The 20,222-nt window shown below is 37.2% G+C and overlaps 1 protein-coding gene across 3 annotated transcripts in view; it reads left to right on the top strand.

The window, feature by feature from the left end:
* Window positions 1-20,222, top strand: part of HEATR5B (HEAT repeat containing 5B) — a 53,510-nt gene that overhangs the window by 13,624 nt on the left and 19,664 nt on the right. For 2 of the 3 annotated variants that reach the window (XM_072927192.1, XM_041715263.2), the window contains exons 15-25: window positions 902-1,065; window positions 3,749-3,924; window positions 5,192-5,297; window positions 6,686-6,876; window positions 8,371-8,530; window positions 10,733-10,922; window positions 12,226-12,395; window positions 14,717-14,861; window positions 15,689-15,928; window positions 17,728-17,979; window positions 19,935-20,116. In XM_072927192.1, the coding sequence (XP_072783293.1) occupies window positions 902-1,065; window positions 3,749-3,924; window positions 5,192-5,297; window positions 6,686-6,876; window positions 8,371-8,530; window positions 10,733-10,922; window positions 12,226-12,395; window positions 14,717-14,861; window positions 15,689-15,928; window positions 17,728-17,979; window positions 19,935-20,116 (1,976 nt within the window). The remainder of the gene's footprint in view (window positions 1-901; window positions 1,066-3,748; window positions 3,925-5,191; window positions 5,298-6,685; window positions 6,877-8,370; window positions 8,531-10,732; window positions 10,923-12,225; window positions 12,396-14,716; window positions 14,862-15,688; window positions 15,929-17,727; window positions 17,980-19,934; window positions 20,117-20,222) is intronic. The other variant, XM_041715265.2, reaches the window with a different exon arrangement.

Here is a 20,222-nt window from a genome sequence, read left to right as displayed (position 1 = left end):
AATTATTAACAGTTTTTGTTAAAGTAAAAATTATACTTGGTACTTGTGATGCATATCTTTGAAGCAGCTGTAAAAGTTAAAATACAAGTCTAGGAATCTCCATGAATTTTGTACTATATTACTCATCTTCTGTATGTCATCTTGACAGTATAACTACAGAGTATGAGTATTGCAAAACATTCATAGAGTAACACTTGGAGTATAGCAGTTATGGTTCCCTTTGTAGGATTGAGAGGTATGGAGATCATGGTCTGAGAGCATATAATAGTTTTTTGAGTCATTATTTCTTAAAAGATAGAGAACTTTATTTCTTAGTATACTGAAAAACAGATGTGCCAATGGAGGTTTAGTTTTGGTTGCATTAGGGGTTTTTTATTTGTTTATTTGGTTGTTTTCCTTTTTAAACCTGATTTGATCTATTACACAGATCTGCTATTAGTAAATTGCCAACCACTGTCATACAGTATGACAAGATTAACTTTTTGGATTTCTTTAGTTTTTTTGTTAATTCATTATGGCTACATGATCATGTGGATGAACAGATTTTTTTTCTATGTTGGCATTGTTGTCCTGTAAGGATGGCCCAATCTGTTGTTTAGAACAGGACACAATTCTGAGTAATGTGCTGTAGTGGACCCTGCTTGAGGAGAAGGTGGGACTAGATGACCTCCAGTGGTTTCCAGTCTCACCTATTATTTAGATGTTTGGGTACCCATGATTTGGGAATTGAGAGCCTACAGTTCCATTTGAAGCCTTGCTCTCAACTCTAGCATTGTCAGGTTTACTTCTCTGTTAGCTATTTCTAAAATGGAAGTAATGGCACATTTATAACTTCTGATCACTAGGTGAAATGTTTTGGCTAAGAAGCAGCAATAATTCTTTTTAATGTCTGTTTTTCTAGGATCATTTAATGCGCTTCTTCGAGAGCTGGTAGCAGAATTTACTTTGACAGACAACTCTGCTAATACAACCACATCACTCCTAAGGTCTCTTTGTCATTATGATGATAGTGTTCTGCTTGGTTCTTGGCTGCAGGAAACAGATCATAAGTCAATTGAAGATCAGGTAACAAAAGAGCTAGAAGTACGAATTATCTGCCATGTCTGTGTGATGTGTGTGTGAGGAGGCCTTCTAAAACTGGAGCTTAATACCTTGTTTTTAGTCTTATTTCAGAGCTTTTTTAGATGTAAGTGCTTCCATCTACAGGGTACTGTTTTGATTAAAAACCACCTACAGCTGAGATATAAATTGCATGATGCTACTCATAGGGTTGTGCTTAATGAACCTCATTTCTTTAAAAAAAACCCCTAACTTAGTCTCTTCCCATCTGCGAATCTTCTAGCCTAGAAGTCATTCTCATATAGAATCTTTTGAACTGGGAGGAATATGGGTTCCACTTAACATGTTTTATAATGAAACTGCTGTCAAAATATCAATAATGCAAATGGTATTATAGCAAAACAAGATTTAACTGGTTTTATAGGTGTAGTAAGAAATCTTGTATTTAATTTGAAAGTATTGACACAAGGTTGTTGGCTGAAAACTCCTCTTCTGCAACAGCCATCTAATAATGGAAGTGTTTCTCAGAAGGTTTCATTGAAGCAGATCCAAAAGCCAAGACTGATACCAAGTGAAGCTGCTTCTGAACCAAGATCAGCATGTCAAAGCAAAAAAGAGTTTTACAAACTTCCATTGTTTGTTGTGGAGGACATAGTAGACTTCCAGTGAATTCTTCAGTCCACAGAGCTTTTTCAGTCCCTCCTGTCCCCCACTTTTTTTTTTTTTCACTTCCTGCCTGTAAAACAGTGGTGCTCTTGGTAAGTGGAGATCTGTAGCCTGTCACAGGACACTGGCAGTGTGTGCTCACAGCCCAGAAAGCCGCTGGAATCCTGGGCTGCATCAAAAGCAATGTGGCCAGCAGGATAAAGGAGGTGGTTCTGCCCCTCTGGTCTTGTGTCCCCAGCATAAGAAGGACGTGGAACTGTTGGGAGCAAGTCCAGATGAGGGACACAAAGATGATAAGAGGACTGGAGCACCTCCCCTGTGAAGATGAGCTGAGAGAGTTGGGGCTGTTCATCCTGGAGAAGAGAAGTTGCACTGAGACCCTCACAGCAACTTTCCGGTATCTGAAGGGGGCTACAGGGAAGCTGGATGGGGACTCTTCATCCAGAGCTGTAGTGATAGGACAGGGGGTAACAAGCACAAATTGAAAGGGGGAATTTAGGTTAGATATTTGTCGGAATCTGTGGGTATTGATGATTCCAAGATTGTAGAAAGTCTCTGTCTTTCTGCGCTGTTGCCAAAGAAGAAGCCATAATTCGTCTGTGCTGTTTTCAAGGTTGTTTATTCTTGCTTATCTCTAACATGTTCTGCTGCCCTGCTGCAGGTCTGTCCTGCAGGGCAGCGTGTGGGGCTCTGCCCCTCAGTGGGATGTTACAAACATTATATACCAGAAACTACCTGTGCTATATTTACAATAATGTGCCCATATCTATCACCTACATTGAACAGTGTGTCCCCAGCCTAAACCAACAGAAAAATGCCAACACTACAGTGAAACATGGAGGGCATGAAGAAGGAGGAAAAGGACAAGACACACCCAATTTCCTCCATCTTGTCCCCTCTGAACCCCTAATCTAGAAACCTAAAATTTTACTTTTGCACCTGTGCCACACTTAATTATTACTCATATCAAACACTCAGAGCTTGTAATTCATCCTGTAAGATTGAAAACTCTTTTCCATGGGCAGAGATCAGAGATAGTGTCTCTGGGGGCTCTGTACAGGGGGGTTTCTGACCCCCTGCCAGGGTCCCAGGCAATCCAGGGCAGACAGAGGGAAGTCCTGGATTCCCACAGATATTAGGAAGAAATTTTTCACTGTCAGAGTGGTGAGAGACAAGGACTGATTGCCATGGGAGGTTTTGGATGCCCCAACCCTGTCAGTGTTCAAAGCCAGGTTGGGTAAGGCCTTGAGCAACCTATTCTAGTGGAAGATGTCCCTGCCCATGTCAGGGGAATGTTGGGGCTAGATGATATTTAGGATCCATTCCAGCCGCTAATTTTCTATCATTCTGTGATTCTATTGTGCTTAGTCATGTTTTATTTTTTAATGATATAGAGGTGTCAACAAACCTTACAGTGTTTTCTGGCCTTCTAGGAAGAATACAGACCTACTAGACTCTTAATTTTGTTTCACGATTGAATAATTGATAGGAATATAGAATTTTATCAGAGAAAATAGATGATTGTTTAATAGTGTTTCATGAAAGAATGATGGTTATGAAGTATTTTCTTGATGATAGGAGAGTTTGTAATTATAGTAGTGTTTCTAATTCTTTCTGTGTAGGGCATAATTATAGCCAAAGCTGAACATTTAATACACTGTACTGTAACTCTGTGCTCAGCGAGTGACCGAATTACCGTCTTTCTAAAATAGTACTTCATATTCAATGGTTCAGAAGCTTTTATTAGTACCAGAATTAATCTGATTTTCTCTTAATTTTCATCTCTTAATACCAGAAGTGATAGTTTGTGTATTTATCTAGCTGTTAATGGTTGTGACTCTTCAGAATTCAGCTGACCCTCTAAATGCTGATGTGTATGCATGAGGACACTGCACTTGTATTCATACGTTTGTAAGCTACTCCGTTGTTTTAACTACTGCATATGTGTTTTGGTTATCTCTAGTTCCAAATTTTATGTGCAATGATATATTCAGAGGTATTCATGTTGTGTGGAATTTTGCAGCTTCAGCCAAACAGTGCATCTGGAAGCGGTGCTCTGGAGCACGATCCCTCTTCTATTTATTTGCGCATCCCTGCTGGTGAAGCTGTACCTGGTCCGCTTCCTTTAGGAGTATCTGTCATTGATGCATCTGTGGCTCTGTTTGGTGTGGTTTTTCCTCATGTCTCATACAAACATAGGTCAGTTGACATCAGTGTACAATTTCAGAACCTAATGCCTTGTTTCTCTGGGTACTGTTATGTTGGGGATTTTTTTTGTTTATTTGTTTGTTTGTTTGGTTGTTTTCCTGAAATAAAAATTGACTAAGGTATCAACTGTCTTTAAATGCAGAGTTTAGTATTTTGATGTCCATTGTGTCTCAGGATTCCAGAATATGTGTAGTCACTTTAGAAATAAAGTGATTTCCTCAGTTTTATCTCTTTTGAAGATTAGTGTTCAGAGATGGATTCTAGATTCTTCTTTTTTCATTTTGCATTTAACAGTAGTAATATCTCTGCAGCCAAAATTTCCTGCAAAATTACCCATTGCAATTAACTTCAAATCAACCTTGAAAACAGCAGGGGCCTCCACTGAATTTCATTTGGCTGCCACAAGTAAGACAATTTGATTTATAGTCAGCAAGGAATTGTATGCACAGTGAAAAAGAGGAAGTGGAATTCAACATGTTTTCCTTTGTGTTTCACATTACCTCTACAGAGTTATGAGTTGTCAGGACTAATTTTGTTACTCAGTTTAGGCAATTTGTCCCTGAGCACAAAGTGAAAACAGTTCCAAGAAGCATTGCAAAGTAAAATCAGCTTTTGATGCACATCTTCTGGGAGCAGTTTTTTCCTAGGGGCCAACCTCATTTTGTAGTAAGTGCAGGATAGACCTGAGATCAGCTTGCAGTAATTCACCTTGGTCTATACCTGTTGTTAATTGTGAAAAGATGTAGCTTGGGAGCTGCTGAGTAATTAAGAATGCAGATTATTCATTGCACTCCTGTTTTTGGTATCTTCTATGGAATGTTCCTCCTCCCAGTTATGTTTTCTGGGGAGGAGTGGGGGCAGGAATGCACATTAAATGGGAAAAACAATAGAAACAGAAAAAACAAATATGAAGGGTAACACTTTTTTAAATGGTAGTGGAAAGACAGCATTTTTCCGCTCTGGTCCTCATAGCTTTCTAATTATAGGGCCAAATGCACCTGAATATTCACTTCCTCTTGGTGATGTTTTCTTCAAAAGAATAGTAAATATTTGTGGATGAACTAGAAGAACCAGCAAAGGGATATTCAGAGTAACTCTGCATTTATTACCTATAGTGAATACCTTCTGCAGCGCCTGAAGCATAAGTTCTGCTACTGAACTTAAAAGGCCCTTTTGTAGTGTGTGGTTTTTACCAGCTGTGTTTTAGTTTGCATTTTGAAAGGCTATCACTTCAATTATGTTCTTTCCTTTGTTTTAGATTACAGATGTTGGATCATTTTGCTGAATGTGTCAAGCAGGCTAAAGGTGTTCGCCAGCAAGCTGTGCAGCTTAATATCTTTACTGCTGTTCTTAGTGCCTTGAAGGTAGGACTTGTAAACTTGCAATGAAAGCCCAAGTTCATCAGTTTGCATTGAGTACAAAGGGCTGTTAGAAAAATGTTACTAAACTTACTCAAGAATTCAAAAATTTGGAAACTCCAGAATTGAATGTTTTTCCTGATACTAGCTTGAGCTCTTGTCTTCATGTATAAGTACAGAGAACAGATGAGGATAGTGACTGAATTCTACAGTTACCAGCATTCTATAGTATTCAGACTGTCTTTTCATCTTGAATCCTGTGGTTTTATTTGCACTGGACTCATGGATTTAAGTACTTTGTCATAAATACTCAGAAAACCCCTCAAATCACAGAGTGTTGCACAGATGTGACTTGTGTAACTGAATACACAAATAGCTTTGGGTTTACATTATGGTTGCCTTATTGCACAGAATTCTAGGTGCTTATGCCCAGTCCTACTGACTGCAGCTACTGCTGTGTGCTCTCTATCTAGACTTGGAAATGCAACCTGATGCTATCAAGTCAAAAAGTGAGACAGTTAGTCACAAATAATGCCTGCCTAGTTTAAGCTGTTACTGGAGCTCCGTGTCTTTGGTTGACTGGCAAAATACATTGGCAAAACAGCACCTCAGTTCTTTGCATTGTTCTTAAAAACATGATCTACATTGCTTCAAGTTGAAATGTAGGTTTCGAGGTAGATTTCTGGAAGCTCCCATGCCAGGCCAAGTGGTCAAAAAATTGTCAAAATTGAGCTGAAGTGAGGACTACAGAAAATTATGATCTAATGTAGAGCCTTTGGCTTCTTGCTCTATAGTACATGAAGTGCTTTTACTTTACATGTGTTTAATTATTTCTCCCAGAGTAGAAGAAACTGCAAAAGCACTGTTTAGTGTTACTGTTTGATAAAGTGTTCATATAAGAGGCTGTATAAATGGTTGGAAGGATGCGATTATAAAGAAAAAAAATACTTTCATGTATCTATAATGTCTTCAATTTAAGTGATTGTTGTAGAAATGTAACTGCTCTGTGGTTTTCATATTAGATTTTTGCTGTTAAGACTTTTAAAGCTTCTCTTTTTCCCCCAAGGTGTCCTGTGTAAAGCTAGATCAGATTTGGTAGGACTAGGGTGCATGTAGGTAATGTATTTGATAAAAAAGACTGGTGCCACTGGTTTTCCTGTATGTGAAATAGGTAGAGTATTTGCAAACATCATGAGACCCAGGATGTTGGTGATTTTGAGTTTTAAATGTTTTCAACCAATGTGTTTTAGGATAAGTTACCAAAAACGAAACAAAAGCAGAACCACGTAGTTTTCACTTGATGATCTCAAATGTATTTTCTTCCCCTTCAGTGGGATGTTTGGATTCTTCTTCTTCTTGTTCTTCTTCTTTGTTTTTTTTTTTTTTTAATGTAGGGTTTAGCTGAGAATAAAAGCACATTAGGACCAGAAGAAGTCCGCAAATCTGCTTTGACACTTGTAATGGGTGCCCTTGATAATCCTAACCCTATTTTGAGATGTGCAGCAGGTGAAGCTCTTGGCAGAATGGCTCAAGTGGTTGGAGAAGCCTCTTTCATTGCTAGAATGGCTCAGTACAGTTTTGATAAGTAAGTTGATTTTAATTCAGAAAATTAAATAAAATCACAGTTTAATGTAGTTTGGAAGATTCCTTTTCTAAATACTGTATTCATTATCTTCTTTCATGCTTGATCCCTATGGTTACATAGATCTAAGAAACCTTTAAACAGATTCTTCTCTTTTGGATTTTTTTCATGTAAGAAATAAAAGCTGAGTTGTTAAACACTCAGAATGTGAAATTACACTGGTGAACAGCTTTTGATGAGTTACCTGAAGGTGACTAAACTGTTTCGGATAGATAAGTACAGCTTACATTAGGTATGTCTGTAATGTGAATTATGTAATAGTGGTTCTGTTTCACAGAAACATTCTCTTTACACATTGATTTAACTGATTTATTGGCCCGTATTTTTTTCATATTCTGTTTATCTTGGGTCTTTAGAAAGATGTCTGGTAGAAGCAGCAAGACAGTGTGTTTCCTAATTTCTTGCTTAAGTTTAAGGCATCAGCATATTTCTGAATCAGAGTGCAGCTGCCTCAGGGCTGCAGCCCATGTTTTTGGCTGGGCCAGGTGCATGCACATAGCCTCAGTCCAGCTCTCTTACCTCTGAGTAATTAAATTTTTTCCAGCCCTTTCATCTTGTAATGAAGTACATCATCCTTGCTTTCTTTCATTGTATTTCTATTACTGGGACTTTCCTTGGTTTCTTATCTAGATTAAATTGTAAATTGTTAATGGTTGTCATTCTGTTGACAGTCAAGTGATTTTTTTATATTTGAGATGTGCATTTACTTTGTTGTTCACTGATGGCCAAGAGCATGCAAGTCTCTCGTATACAGTCAACTAGGGGGAAAAAAAATCTTTGTCCTTATTAGGAAATCTCTTCTTTTATCTCCCTCGCTCACTGAAGAGACTTCTAATTGCCAATTAATATATGTGACATGCATTCAAAAGCAGTATTGTGGAAAATACTCAATAAGTCAATGCAACTTCCTACAACCAGATCATTGGAAATGCTACTCTTTCTGTTTTAGTTTCATTATAAAAGGCTTTCTATTAAAAAAAATAGGCTCTATTGGAAAAGCCACAAAAATCAGCTGTAGAAGAAAACAGCTATATAAAAAACTGAATTTGCCAGTCTGTCATTTCTCAGTATGTTGTCATTTTTTTGTTCTTGATTCCTTTTCACTGCAGTGGTTTTGGAATGATTATTTAAATTAGTCTGCTATGAAAAATTAGTCTGCTTGTAAAATCTGGATTCTTTTTCTATATCCCTCAAAACTCTCCTTCATCTAAAAGGTTAAGTTCTGACTAGAAAAAATAAAATTATTATGAAAATACATTTTTTTCCTCTTGTTTTATATGTAACCTGGATTAATAGCAACCTTGCTGTTGTTTAGGCTTCTCAAATTTTGTAAGATGGCCTGCAAAATTTCATTAGTCTTTTGCACTGTTGTGGTACTTCAAAGATTCTGTGTAACAAACTTAATGAAGTGATTTCTTTATATTTAAACATTGATAGATTAAAATCTGCTCGAGACGTTGTGTCAAGAACAGGCCATTCCTTGGCCCTGGGTTGTCTCCATCGGTACGTTGGTGGAATAGGTTCTGGACAGCATTTGAAAACTAGTGTCAGTATTCTCTTGGCTTTGGCACAAGATGGAACCTCTCCTGAAGTCCAGGTAAAAAAAAAAAAAAACAATCACCACAAAATTACTTAAAATGTTCAGGATGAAGGTTAGAAATTAAACCAGCTGTTCAGATATTCTTTAGTAGATGTTGTCACATGCAAGATATGTAGCATGTGCCAGGGAGTGTGAAGAAAGTGAATGTTTTCTTATAAACTCCCAGAGTACAGAATCCCAATGATACAGTGTAATTAAAATGTAACTCCATAGCTATTTAGGGAGGCATTGGAAGTGGTCAGGTTAATTCAGAAGGACATGTCAGCTGTGCCAGAGTGAGGCACTCTGGGCATATTTCAAACTGCCTTTAAAGCAGCATATGTCAGTATTGCCTTAGCTGCTTAAAAGGAAGCTTTTAATAGCTAGCTGATGACTGAAATGTGATCACTTACTGGAGTCCCAGGTGATGAGCAGTAGTTTCCTTTGTCAAGTAATTCCTGTGTATGTGATACATACACAGGACATCATCTCTGCAGGGTTATATTATGAGCACAGAAATCTGTTGCAAGCTAAATTGCAGTTAGGGGGCAGAAGGGGAATGAGTAGGAGCCAAATCTCAGATAGGGAGTGGTTTCTATCTACTGTGGACCAGAGATACGTGAAACCTCACAAGAGATGACTTGACTGCTAAAAGTTGCTGGTATAGTAGAAAGGGGACTAAACATACTGTTCAAAGAGTAATGGTTTTGGAGAGTAGTGGCACTTTATAACCACCACCTGAGAAGCTGAAGCCCCCAGTAACTGTAAAAAAATCAATCTTACACCTTGGTTTACTGTTAACTTGATAGAACATGTACTTGAGTACCTTATTATTTCTTTTTCTCAGAGCAATTAAAAAAAAGTCAAAGTAACAAGGTTTATGAGTTGGGAAAACAAGCCTAGGTTTTTTTTTTTTTAAGAGATAATGTTAAAAAAGTCTATAAATACAATTTTAAGTCTCTTTTGAATTTTCTTAGTTTAAGGAAAGACGAAGTGCAATTTGCATATGTAACCAATTTCAAGTATGAGCGGATAACTTGAGGCATATAATTGTGCACCAGCAATTTCAAAAAGAAATTGGAAAGGTTAATGCTTTATGAAAAAAAAAAAAAGTATAAAGGGGAAGTCCAGGCTGAACTTGCATATCTAACTTACTTTTTGTTGAGAATAGAGCCACTGTGAAAAACTAAGCTTTTAAACCTCAACCTTCACTGGATCAGTGTGGTACACAAAAACTGTATGGAACTATGAATAATAGAAGTTTACAGGAATGAAAGGATAAGCTGTAATGTGCTACCACAGGATTAGGACTGTAGAGGTAGTTAGATGATTGCTAGTGCTAATGGTTTTTTGATTGCATCAGAGGGGATTAAAAAGTAGCAATTTTAAAAGCAGGTTTTCCAGCTTATTCCTAAGAGTCTAGCTTTGTAATAGTAATACTCTTTTATCTTAGTCATGTGTTTAATGTGAGAAAATTCTGAAATAAGATCATTTAGTAGGGTGTCATGGAGAGATAGCTAATGCTTTCAGATCTGTCTGTGCAATTTATATCCAATGAAACATCAGTATCTGAAAGGACTGTCCTCTTGCCTGCTTCTTGCACTGACAGTTACAATAAATTACTTTGCTCTTTTGTTGTTTACTTACCTTCAACTGAAATAGGTCTCTCTTTGACCATTTTTTCCCTCGTGCTGACTTAACAACGCTGTTTTTTGCTCTTGTACCCGCTAATAAGAAAGTTTAAAAAATGCATGTGAACCTTTCAGCTTGTCATGAAAATCAGTTCCTACTGAAATATAAAAGATCATCTCTGCTAAGGGCTTTGAGAGCTGCCCATTTCAGACTCTGCCTCCAATTCTGTAGTGGAATGATTCTCTCTTTCTCCTGTCTCAAGTCAGTTTTCTTTTTTCCTTTTTATTTTAAGTAGATGTGTTGTTTGTTCTTGTATTTTTTTTCTTTGAAGTGCTTAAACATATTTCTTCTCAAATTCTTTGTCACCATGTTTCCTTTATACCCAAAACTGCTGATAACCAAAGAATATGTTAGATACATTTTAAACTCTCAGGTGATTGCTTGAGGTCTGGGAAATTTGGAAACACTTCTGGAGTCAGAGTTGTGAATTAGACGTGCTTAAGAACAGAAGCTAGGCTCCAACTACATAAAAAACTGTTTAATTTCCTGAATGCATTACTGAAAAACATTCCTTTGTGTTTTTGGTAGACCTGGTCTCTCCATTCACTTGCCTTGATAGTGGATTCTAGTGGACCAATGTACCGTGGGTACGTGGAACCAACGCTCTCTCTCGTTCTCACCCTGCTCTTAACTGTCCCGCCATCGCACACAGAAGTACATCAGTGCTTGGGCAGGTGCCTTGGGGCTATAATAACTACTGTTGGGCCTGAGCTGCAAGGTTAGTGGGAATTTGAAGTGGAAAAAAAAATCTACCTTGTATAAAGATGATATTATAATCTTAAATGGAAGAATATAAGTTTTTGTTAGTTGCAGGTGGGGGTGGCAATGTTGGCTGTTTCAGTTACAGTCCTGCAAACAACCTCATTTTGATCCTCCTTATGACTGCTTGGGGCTTTTTTGACTGCAGTTTGAGATTTTTATAAAGAAGTTGCAGTGATGTATGGTGTTTTAGGTTATGCTAAATTTGCATGGTAGGTAAGCTATGAAACTATTGCTGCATATTTTGCTATATGTATTTTTGTGGGGCATTAGACAAGCTTTTTCCTCCATTTTTAAAACACATGTTTATTTTATTTTAAACTGATGGCGAGAGCTTAAGTTTGACACAATTGATGATACTGTGAACTAGAACTCATTTCCATTCATTCTTGATATCCTTAGATCTCCATACCTTATTGTGGAGACTTAAAATCTTGACATGCCAAACAATGTGTCTGAAATTCTGAGCGTCAGGTGTTAAAACCATGGATTTGTAACTTTGTCTAACTGGGATTTTTAGGAATACTTATAGGATGGTTTTGCTGCAGTGCCAGAGAACCACTAATGGAATTTTAACTCTAAATAGCTAGACTTAAGATTTTAATTATGACATAGTTCTAGGTGGTTTAATTGAACTTGGGTGTCTGGAATATGATGAACTTTTAAAATAACAACTTAAGTAGAAAGTCTTCTGCAGGTTATATTTCTCTAATTCAAAATACTTTTATAAACCTGATGTGGGTTAATGCTTAAAATGCTAAATGGGATTGTTCTTCAAATCAAATACTGTTCTTTTAAAATGCTTGTTCTAGTAGAGCAGTGCTACTCATCTATTGGAGCTGATTAAAATTGTCTGTGTACATAGATACAAGCTTAAGGGTTACCTGATACTTTAGGAAATGGCTCAGTGAGTGAAATGTTGCTTACACATATATAGAGTGAAAGAGACTTTTAAAATCTAACTGCAGATAATTAGCTGGTTTCATGACCTGGGAAGATAGTCTCACAGTATTTCTGACTGGAGATTATTGATCCAGAATTTCATTGTACAGCATGTTATTTAACTGAGCTAAAAAAAGAGATACTGAAACATGCTGTAGTGTTTCTAATTTGCATGGCAAATCAGAAAAGTTGCATGTTAATCAGGGGAACTATTTTTTTTTATATTGAAGCTTTAATAATTCTTGCTTCACAAAAGCTTAAAGCCTGCAGTTGTTATAGAAAAGTTTTGCTGTGTTAAGGATATCCTCTCACATGATTAGGTAATGGAGCTACGATTTCAACAATCCGTTCTTCCTGTTTGGTGGGATGTGCAATCACACAAGACCATTCAGACTCACTTGTTCAGGCAGCTGCTATATCCTGCCTTCAGCAGCTTCATATGTTTGCACCACGTCATGTCAACCTGTCCAGTCTGGTTCCCAGTCTTTGTGTGAGTATCAAATGCATCCCTTTTGGTCCTCCAAGTTTTATGCATGTGCTTAGCAGAGGACAGGGGAAATATTTAGCAAGATGTCAAGGATAGCCATATGTAATAAGCAGGTTATATTTGTAAAAACACCGGAGTCCCCAAGACATTTTACATATTTTCAGAATGCTGCCCAAACTGAAGTCAGTCAACTGAAGTTGATTCTCTTTCACCCTCGATAGTGTAAGATAGCAAGCATTTATGAATAATATGACTAAGTGAAAAAGATGCTGAAATGCTCTGTTTGCTTCAACTAATTGCATGCAAAGAGGTAAGTGAGTGAGTTGGGGAAAGATTTTGGATTCCCACTGTCAGCATATTAGGGGCTGTCATACAAATTCTTGTGCTGCTGCTGTTAATGTTGCCACCTTCTTTCATTAGTATTTTGTCAGCAAGTCCTGGCTTAAGCCTGAATGTAAGGCAAAGGCTTGAACCCAAAACATACCAAATATGAATATAAGAGGAAAGGTGGTATGGGTGTGGTTTGGGTGTAGGTTGGTGGGGTTTTTTAATAATTACTATTGTAAAAGTTTTTTGTAGAGGGTTCAGTAGTCCAATACTGAGAAATTTGAAAAGCTTCTCTGTTATGTCTGTTAGATGTTTTGCAAAGTTGTTTATGTCAATCCTTGCAGCGCTGATGACTCAGCGTTACCTGAAGGAATGCAATCCTATTATGTCAACACTGGAGCTTTTTCTTAGCATGCTATCCAGATTTTCCCTAGGGCATCCTCTCATGATTAGGTACTTCTCCTCAGCCCTGTGCACACCCAAGCCCTACCCTGCCCCAAGCACTCCTGGGAGTGCAGTGTATTTACAAAACCTGTCACTTGTCCCTTCACACAATTTTGCATGAAAGGGCTGTAACACACACAGAAGTAGATAAGCTCTTTTGTATGAATATGATAAATACAACATGAGAAATAATTCCTGCAGCCATTTACTCCGTAAATACCAGTGGGTCATATTACAGACAGTGAAATTCATACATGAATAATTATTGCTGTTTTGAAACTTTTTCCCATGGTTTTTTACTGTTTCTCTCCTCTTAGTTTATTTTCTTCTGCTAAATGAAAACTGTTTTTGTTTTCCTTCCTCCTATTCCTTACTTTCAAGTTATACTTAGTTTGTAAGGATTTCCCCTTAGTTGTCTTGGGCATTTCTTCATACTGCAAATGTATAGTTATTTAGGCAAGGTCTGCCTTACCTGCACCATTAGCCAACTCTTCAGAATGGAATTAATGCCAGGTATCAAAATTAAACCATGCAGTTCCACACTCTTGTTTTAATTTCTTCTTCCTGCATTGGCTTCATAACTTGTAGTTATTTGTTTTGTAACTTGAATCATGGAATACCGTTTACATTAATAAGTCTCCCAGATAGTCTGTGTTTTTCATTGAAACAACCTCAGTTGTGATATTTAGAAACTCTTTAAAGACTGCCTGTTCTTTTATGACTAAATTCTTGTATATTCATATGTGGAATAAAGATGTACTGTTAAACTGTGTTTATAAAGCTTTATAAACTGTAGAACCCTTTCATTTAGGGAAGCATTTTCCATCTCCATAATAACCTGATACCAAGAAAACAAATGGATATTTGGTTTATTAAAACCAAATTACCCTGAAGTAAATAAAGAGTTAGAGTTTCTTAAAGGGCACTCTTCACCTCTTCCACTGTGGAAAAACATTCACTTTTCTGTGGAGCTACTTCCTCTCAGAAAAATAGAGACCATACACAATTCTTCTGTGAGGAAAATATTTCCTTGTGCTTTAGGTGATTCAAAGGAATTAGAAGCCAGTGTTGGTTAGCAAAGAAATCTGATGGTGCCTTAGTGAGAGGCACTTTTTAATAACTTAATGCTATAGATTCTGTTACTAATGTGAAATGCAGGTTTTATTATAGTTGTCATGTGCAGTGCACCTGATAATGGCTTTTTTGTTTAAAATAAAGTGATTTACAGCTATAGCAGAATATAAGGCAGAGTAGTACTGGAGTGTAACAAATTGGAAACTGTATTAATCTAAATCACACTGGCACAGTAGTTCCAATACTTAAGCTTTTATCTCTTTTATCAGGTGACAGCTGTCAGCTCTGCGTATATCAGCTATATTTTGTTATTTGTATATTATGAAAAGTGCTTACTTCTGAACCTTCAGAACTTGATTCCCAGCAGCTCACACATGGGCTTATAACTGAAAGATAGAATGTTTTTAGTCCTTAGCAGCATTGATTTATTGATACTGGGGTGCAGCAGTTCACTCACCTGTAGTGGTTTTGACTTTCAGGTTCATTTGTGCAGCTCTCACTTGCTGCTGCGCCGAGCTGCAGTTGCATGTTTACGACAGCTTGCTCAGAGGGAAGCATCAGAAGTGTGTGAATATGCCATGAGCTTAGCGAAAAACGCTGGAGACAAAGAGAACAGTGCCATCAGTACGTATTTCTTTCACGTGGCCTTTTTGTAACTGTTGAATGCACATGTGTGCATATGTGTGCTTGTACCCTTAGTGAAAAAAATGCTTAACTGTCCCTTCTGACTTCAGTAACTTCTGGCCACACCCCTGCTTTTACCTCTGGAATTTTGTTCATTATTTAACTGTTAGTGAAATTCTGACTTTAACCTCTCTCTCTCATTAAGGCTGGCAATCAAATAGGGAACACAGTATATGTACAGTGGAAGCATTGTACAGTTTTTCTGGTATTATAGCTCTTGTTATTTTGAAAATTGATCAAACAGTACACCATTAAGTCAAGGTTGTGTTATATTCTGTTAGCATCATACCTGCAGTGCCTATGAACTTTGCTGGCTGGTCTAATTCTTACATGTATCATTTTATTTTCAAAATAGGAGGCTCAACAGTGTTGATCAACAGTCTCCATACAAATGTAGAATTGTGAGCTTATTCAGATTATACCAGTTAAGTCTGTCTTACACTACTGACAATACAATACAACTGGGAAGATTCTTTAGAGTCCAATACTGTTAGTTTTTTTATGAATTCACGGGCTGTTTGCCTTGAAGAGAGGTTTTTTTTTACTTTTTTAACTAATACTTGGAGGTGTTATTTGCATTGCAGATGAAATTAATTACTGTATTAGAATTTTTCTAGCGTTGGTTCAGAAAAATAGCAATAACATTTTGGTGATCTTTGATGGAACTATACACACACAGGTACACAATGTCCAATTCAAGTCTGTTGCTCCAAATTTTAAAACTGAGTTCCTGATTTTAGACAAGCTCTTTCATTCTCATTTTGCAGACACGAATCTTTTTGCACCAGGGGCTGGCTCTCGGCGAGATGCTCATTGCCGGCATCAGGGGGTGAATATAACAGAGACAGGCCTGGAGGGCGTCCTGTTTGGAATGCTGGATCGGGAGACTGATCGGAAGTTGTGCTCAGATATCCATGACACTCTGGGACACATGCTTTCATCTCTGGCAGTGGAAAACCTTTCTCACTGGCTCATGCTTTGTAAGGATGTCCTTGCAGCTTCCAGTGGTAAGTGTTCTGTTGGGTTCACATAAATGATAGTATGTCCTTAGCATTAGCATCTTCTGGCGATACTGCTTTCGAGCTCTTTTATCCTAGTTAAAGTGTAGGTTATATTGTATACAGGATTGGATTATAGAGCAATTAAACTGTCATAGAAATAAGGAATTATTGGTGTTAAGTTTCAGAATATGACTCGTAAATAAAAAGCTGCTTGAAGTAGGATTTCCAATGGAGAAGAATGGTGTTTTTGAGTCTGACATTTCAGTATCTTAGTGAAAGCAGACATCCTTTTTAGCCTGTATACCTCAGGATTGTACAGAGGGAAGACTCCTGCACACATTCTGTGCTTTCTTTTATGAGGTTTTGTGAATTACTGATGTGATGCTGGGTTACCATGGTGATGAAATTTTTGCTTGTTGTTCAGCTTTGCAGATTTGTTTGCACAGATTTTGTCCTCTGAGACCTTATTCCTGTTTTTCAGCTTGTAGAATGGTTATGAGCAGAATCTGCTTATTTCCCTTGCATTTATACTTGTTTATTGGCATGTGTGAGTTCATCCTGAAGCTGTTTCTAAATGCTGCCAGCTTAACATTTACTGATGAGTAATGCTACCAATAATTTCTTTATGCAATGTAGTTACCACAAATCTGCCCAGTGAGAAAGACCTCATTTACTGAGTTCTGAATTGGCATGTTTTTTTGTTATTTCATGTGGGATGGGTCTTAAAGTTTTACATAGTTGTCCAATTTCTTATTTATTTATTAGTAGGTGACTTGTCTCAGAGAAAACCATATTTAAATAAATTGCTCTCAGCCAGATCTCACTTTGATCTCCTTTGATCCATCTAACTGGCATATGACCAAATTGTGGTTTGCTTTTAAGCAGAGATTTACAAATCAGCCACATGAGGTCCTGGATGCCTTCTCAAAATGCTGTTGTTATGCATTAGCATTATCCATGTTTGATTTGCCATAGCCTTTTTCTCACTGAAAGAACTGGCTCTTCAGTTGCTTAAAATTAGACTTTCTGAGAAGCATGCATTGCAGTAATTTCCTTTAATTCTCCTCTAATTATTGCAGGGGTGATTTTTGTCAGTGTTTTGGCATTTTGCTAATTTAGACTTGTCATTGAGGATTTATGTCTTCATTTCTGAATAGCAAATGTATATATGCATGTTTGATGAGGGATTTTTGGTCTATGTTTGGCTTTTCTTTTTTTGTGTGATCCCTGAAGTAATTTTTATTTTCTGAAATGAAGTCTCAAACCTACAGCTAGAGAAAATATTTTTTTGAATATTAATCACATTTTTGGGTGCTAATCAGTGGCCTACTTGTCTGCATCCTTTGGCTTGGAGCTTTGTAATTTTGTTTCAGTTTAACTTGCTTTTTGTCTTCCACTTGAAATGGGAGCTGCAAAATTCAAAACGAAGCTAATTCTTTTATTCTGAGCCTGATAATTCTTTTAATTCTGAGCCTTATCCTGTTTTTTGGCAATTTAGTAGGTTAATTTACAAAGCTGGGCAATTTAGATACAGGATTCAGCTGTAGTTGTTAGAATTAATATTATAGGAATTTATCTCATATCATGTAAGATGATTAAAGGGTAATTTAACCCAGAACAGATGTGAAAACCATTTCTTTTACTGATATGCTCTTGCTTTTGGACATTTGTCAAATGTTTCTACAGAAGAATCAGTCTGTTCTGACTCTCAGGATAAAGAAAGACTTGAACTCATGTCCTTAACTGCCCTCTGTGGATTTTAACAGTGGCATGTTTTTCTTCCTTTTAATTGTTCCGTGTCATAGACATGAGCACTGCTGCTCCCTTGGGAGGAGGGAAGGATGAGGAGTTGGAGAAGAAGGACGAGATGGATGATGACACAATGTTTACCACCTTGGGCGAAGAGGACAAGTCCAAGCCTTCTGTAGCACCTCGCTGGGCCACTCGAGTGTTTGCAGCAGACTGTCTGTGCCGAGTTATCATGCTGTGTGAAAATGCCAACAAGGCACACTTTGACCTGGCACTGGCTCGTTCAGCCAGACTTAAAAACCCAAAAAGTAATTGCGTACTTTTGTGTACTTTGGTTTTGTTCTTAATTTTTTATGTTTGTTTTGACACCTCTTTACAGCTTAAGATTATACAACCAAGAAAAAAAAATAATAAGCACTTATTCTTTTATTCAAATGGTCAAAACTAAAGGAAATGCCCAACAATAATCAATAAAACTGTAATCACTGTAGTTACAGTACCATGAGGACAAAGAATGAGGTTTTCTGGAACATACCAGTTCTGAAAGACTGGTCTGCCTAGGGGAAAAAATCCTTAGAGATTGAAAGGTTTAAAGGTTTTCTCAATTCTGAAACAGAAGCAATAAACTTCTAGCTACGGGCAAGCTCAGAGTGTTTTCAGAGTTTAATGTAATGACAGCAATTAATTAAACTTGAGAATATTTTCGCATCTTCAATCTGAAGAGATGCTAGAAAAGAAAAAAAGAAGGGCTCAAGTTAGGTAATTATTGCTATGGCATTGGTTGCAGAGAGAGGAGGATGTGGGAGGGAGTTATAAAAAGACATGGACTTTGTAAAGTTTGTTCTTTTGGTATCCATGAGAGTGATAAGTCTTAGTTTTCAAGCTCATGTTCCAAAGATAGTTTTATGACTTAGAGGATCAAAATCGAGAGGTGCTAGATAGCATAGTACTTTTGTGAAGAAATGTTTTTCAGATAGTGTGAGGAGTTGTTCATGTTTGTGGTTGTTTGGTTCACCTCTGTAGTGCTCATGAGGACTTTGTGTATGTAGGATGAATATTTTAAGCATCCTAGAATGTGTGACATTAATGGATTTTGATGTCTGTGTTGTTGAGAGTGTCTGTTGTTATATGGAGAGTTATTAGGTCTTTGCCTGTGTTGCTTTAGTGCAGCCTGGTTCCAGCACTGTACATTGTTTTTGTGAGAATCTGGTTTTTGACTTGATTTGAGGCCAAGGCCACTGAAGACTAGGAAGGAACAATTTCAGGAAAGTTTATTTTGTCATGGCATTTTATCACAAAGAAAATAATGAAATAACTGCTGCTTATAGGGTCCTGCAGAGAATGACATATCATAATCTGGAGAATTTTATTTCTATTTATTTAAAGTGAACTTTGATATGTTTGGTATCATTGTAAAAATAAAAACTCAGCAAAATTCTGCCCCCCAAAATGCAGCTTCTAAAGTACTAAAATTTTACTATTGTCTCTGATGGAAAGAGTAAGTGCAGACTTTATCACTGTAGTTTCAAAGTGATTTTCTGTCTTTCTTTACTGATACGCCTCTGAAAAGTTTCAGCCACAAAAACATTTTCCTTTTTTACCTTGAGACTTGAAAATAGCTTAGACAATTTGTGGATTTCATTAGTCACAGTGGATGTTGTTAAATAATTTATTTTCACGTTAGTTGTACAATGTGGTAATTTCAAATTGAGAGTGAGAAATGAGACAAAATTAATACCTAGAGATGAGTAATCCTTTCAGAAATGTTACTGAGCTATGTATTTTTCTTGTGTGCATGCTTACAGCCTTAGACATGGTTTTTGGGAGGAGAACCAGAGGCATACTCAGATTTAGGTGTTGACATCAGCAGAGGTCACTGTAAACATAGAATCTGAGCAAATGCAGAAATTGCCTTGAAGAATTTCTTTATGTTTGGGGAATCATTCAAATTAGCTTTAGTAAATGTTTTAATATATTCTAAGATACTTAGCCACATTTACATACTTCATTCTACACATTTTCTGCTCTATTTTCAAGGTTGTGTTAGGAATAAAAGTCATAGAATCACGCTGGTGGGGAGGGGACGTAGAAAACAGGAAAGAAAACTAGGTTGCATTCTTTCCTGCTTCTTCCATGCATTAAATCTGGATCTTTGAAAACAAATAGGTAAAATCTATGCATGTCAATGAGCAAAATGTTGGAAGTATTCATCATGTTAGCTATCTTTTAAGTTACTAAATAGTTCTTTCTGTTTTGTTCTAAGATGACTTCTTAGTACTCCATCTCTCTGACCTTATCCGAATGGCATTCATGGCTGCCACAGACCACAGCAACCAGCTACGGATGGCGGGGCTTCAAGCTCTTGAGGACATTATCAAGAAATTTGCATCTGTTCCCGAGCCAGAGTTTCCAGGCCATGTGATACTGGAGCAGTATCAGGCAAATGTGAGACCTCCTTCATAACTTCAGGAAATCTTTTATTTATGCCAATATGCCAATATTAGCTTTGAGAACATTTTGTAATTTGAAAAACTGTGAGGAGATCTTTCTG

This window comes from Taeniopygia guttata, chromosome 3 (genome assembly GCF_048771995.1).
Source record: "Taeniopygia guttata chromosome 3, bTaeGut7.mat, whole genome shotgun sequence".
In the NCBI taxonomy this organism is placed as follows: Eukaryota; Metazoa; Chordata; class Aves; order Passeriformes; family Estrildidae; genus Taeniopygia; species Taeniopygia guttata.
This window is presented reverse-complemented; position numbering and strand designations above follow the sequence as displayed.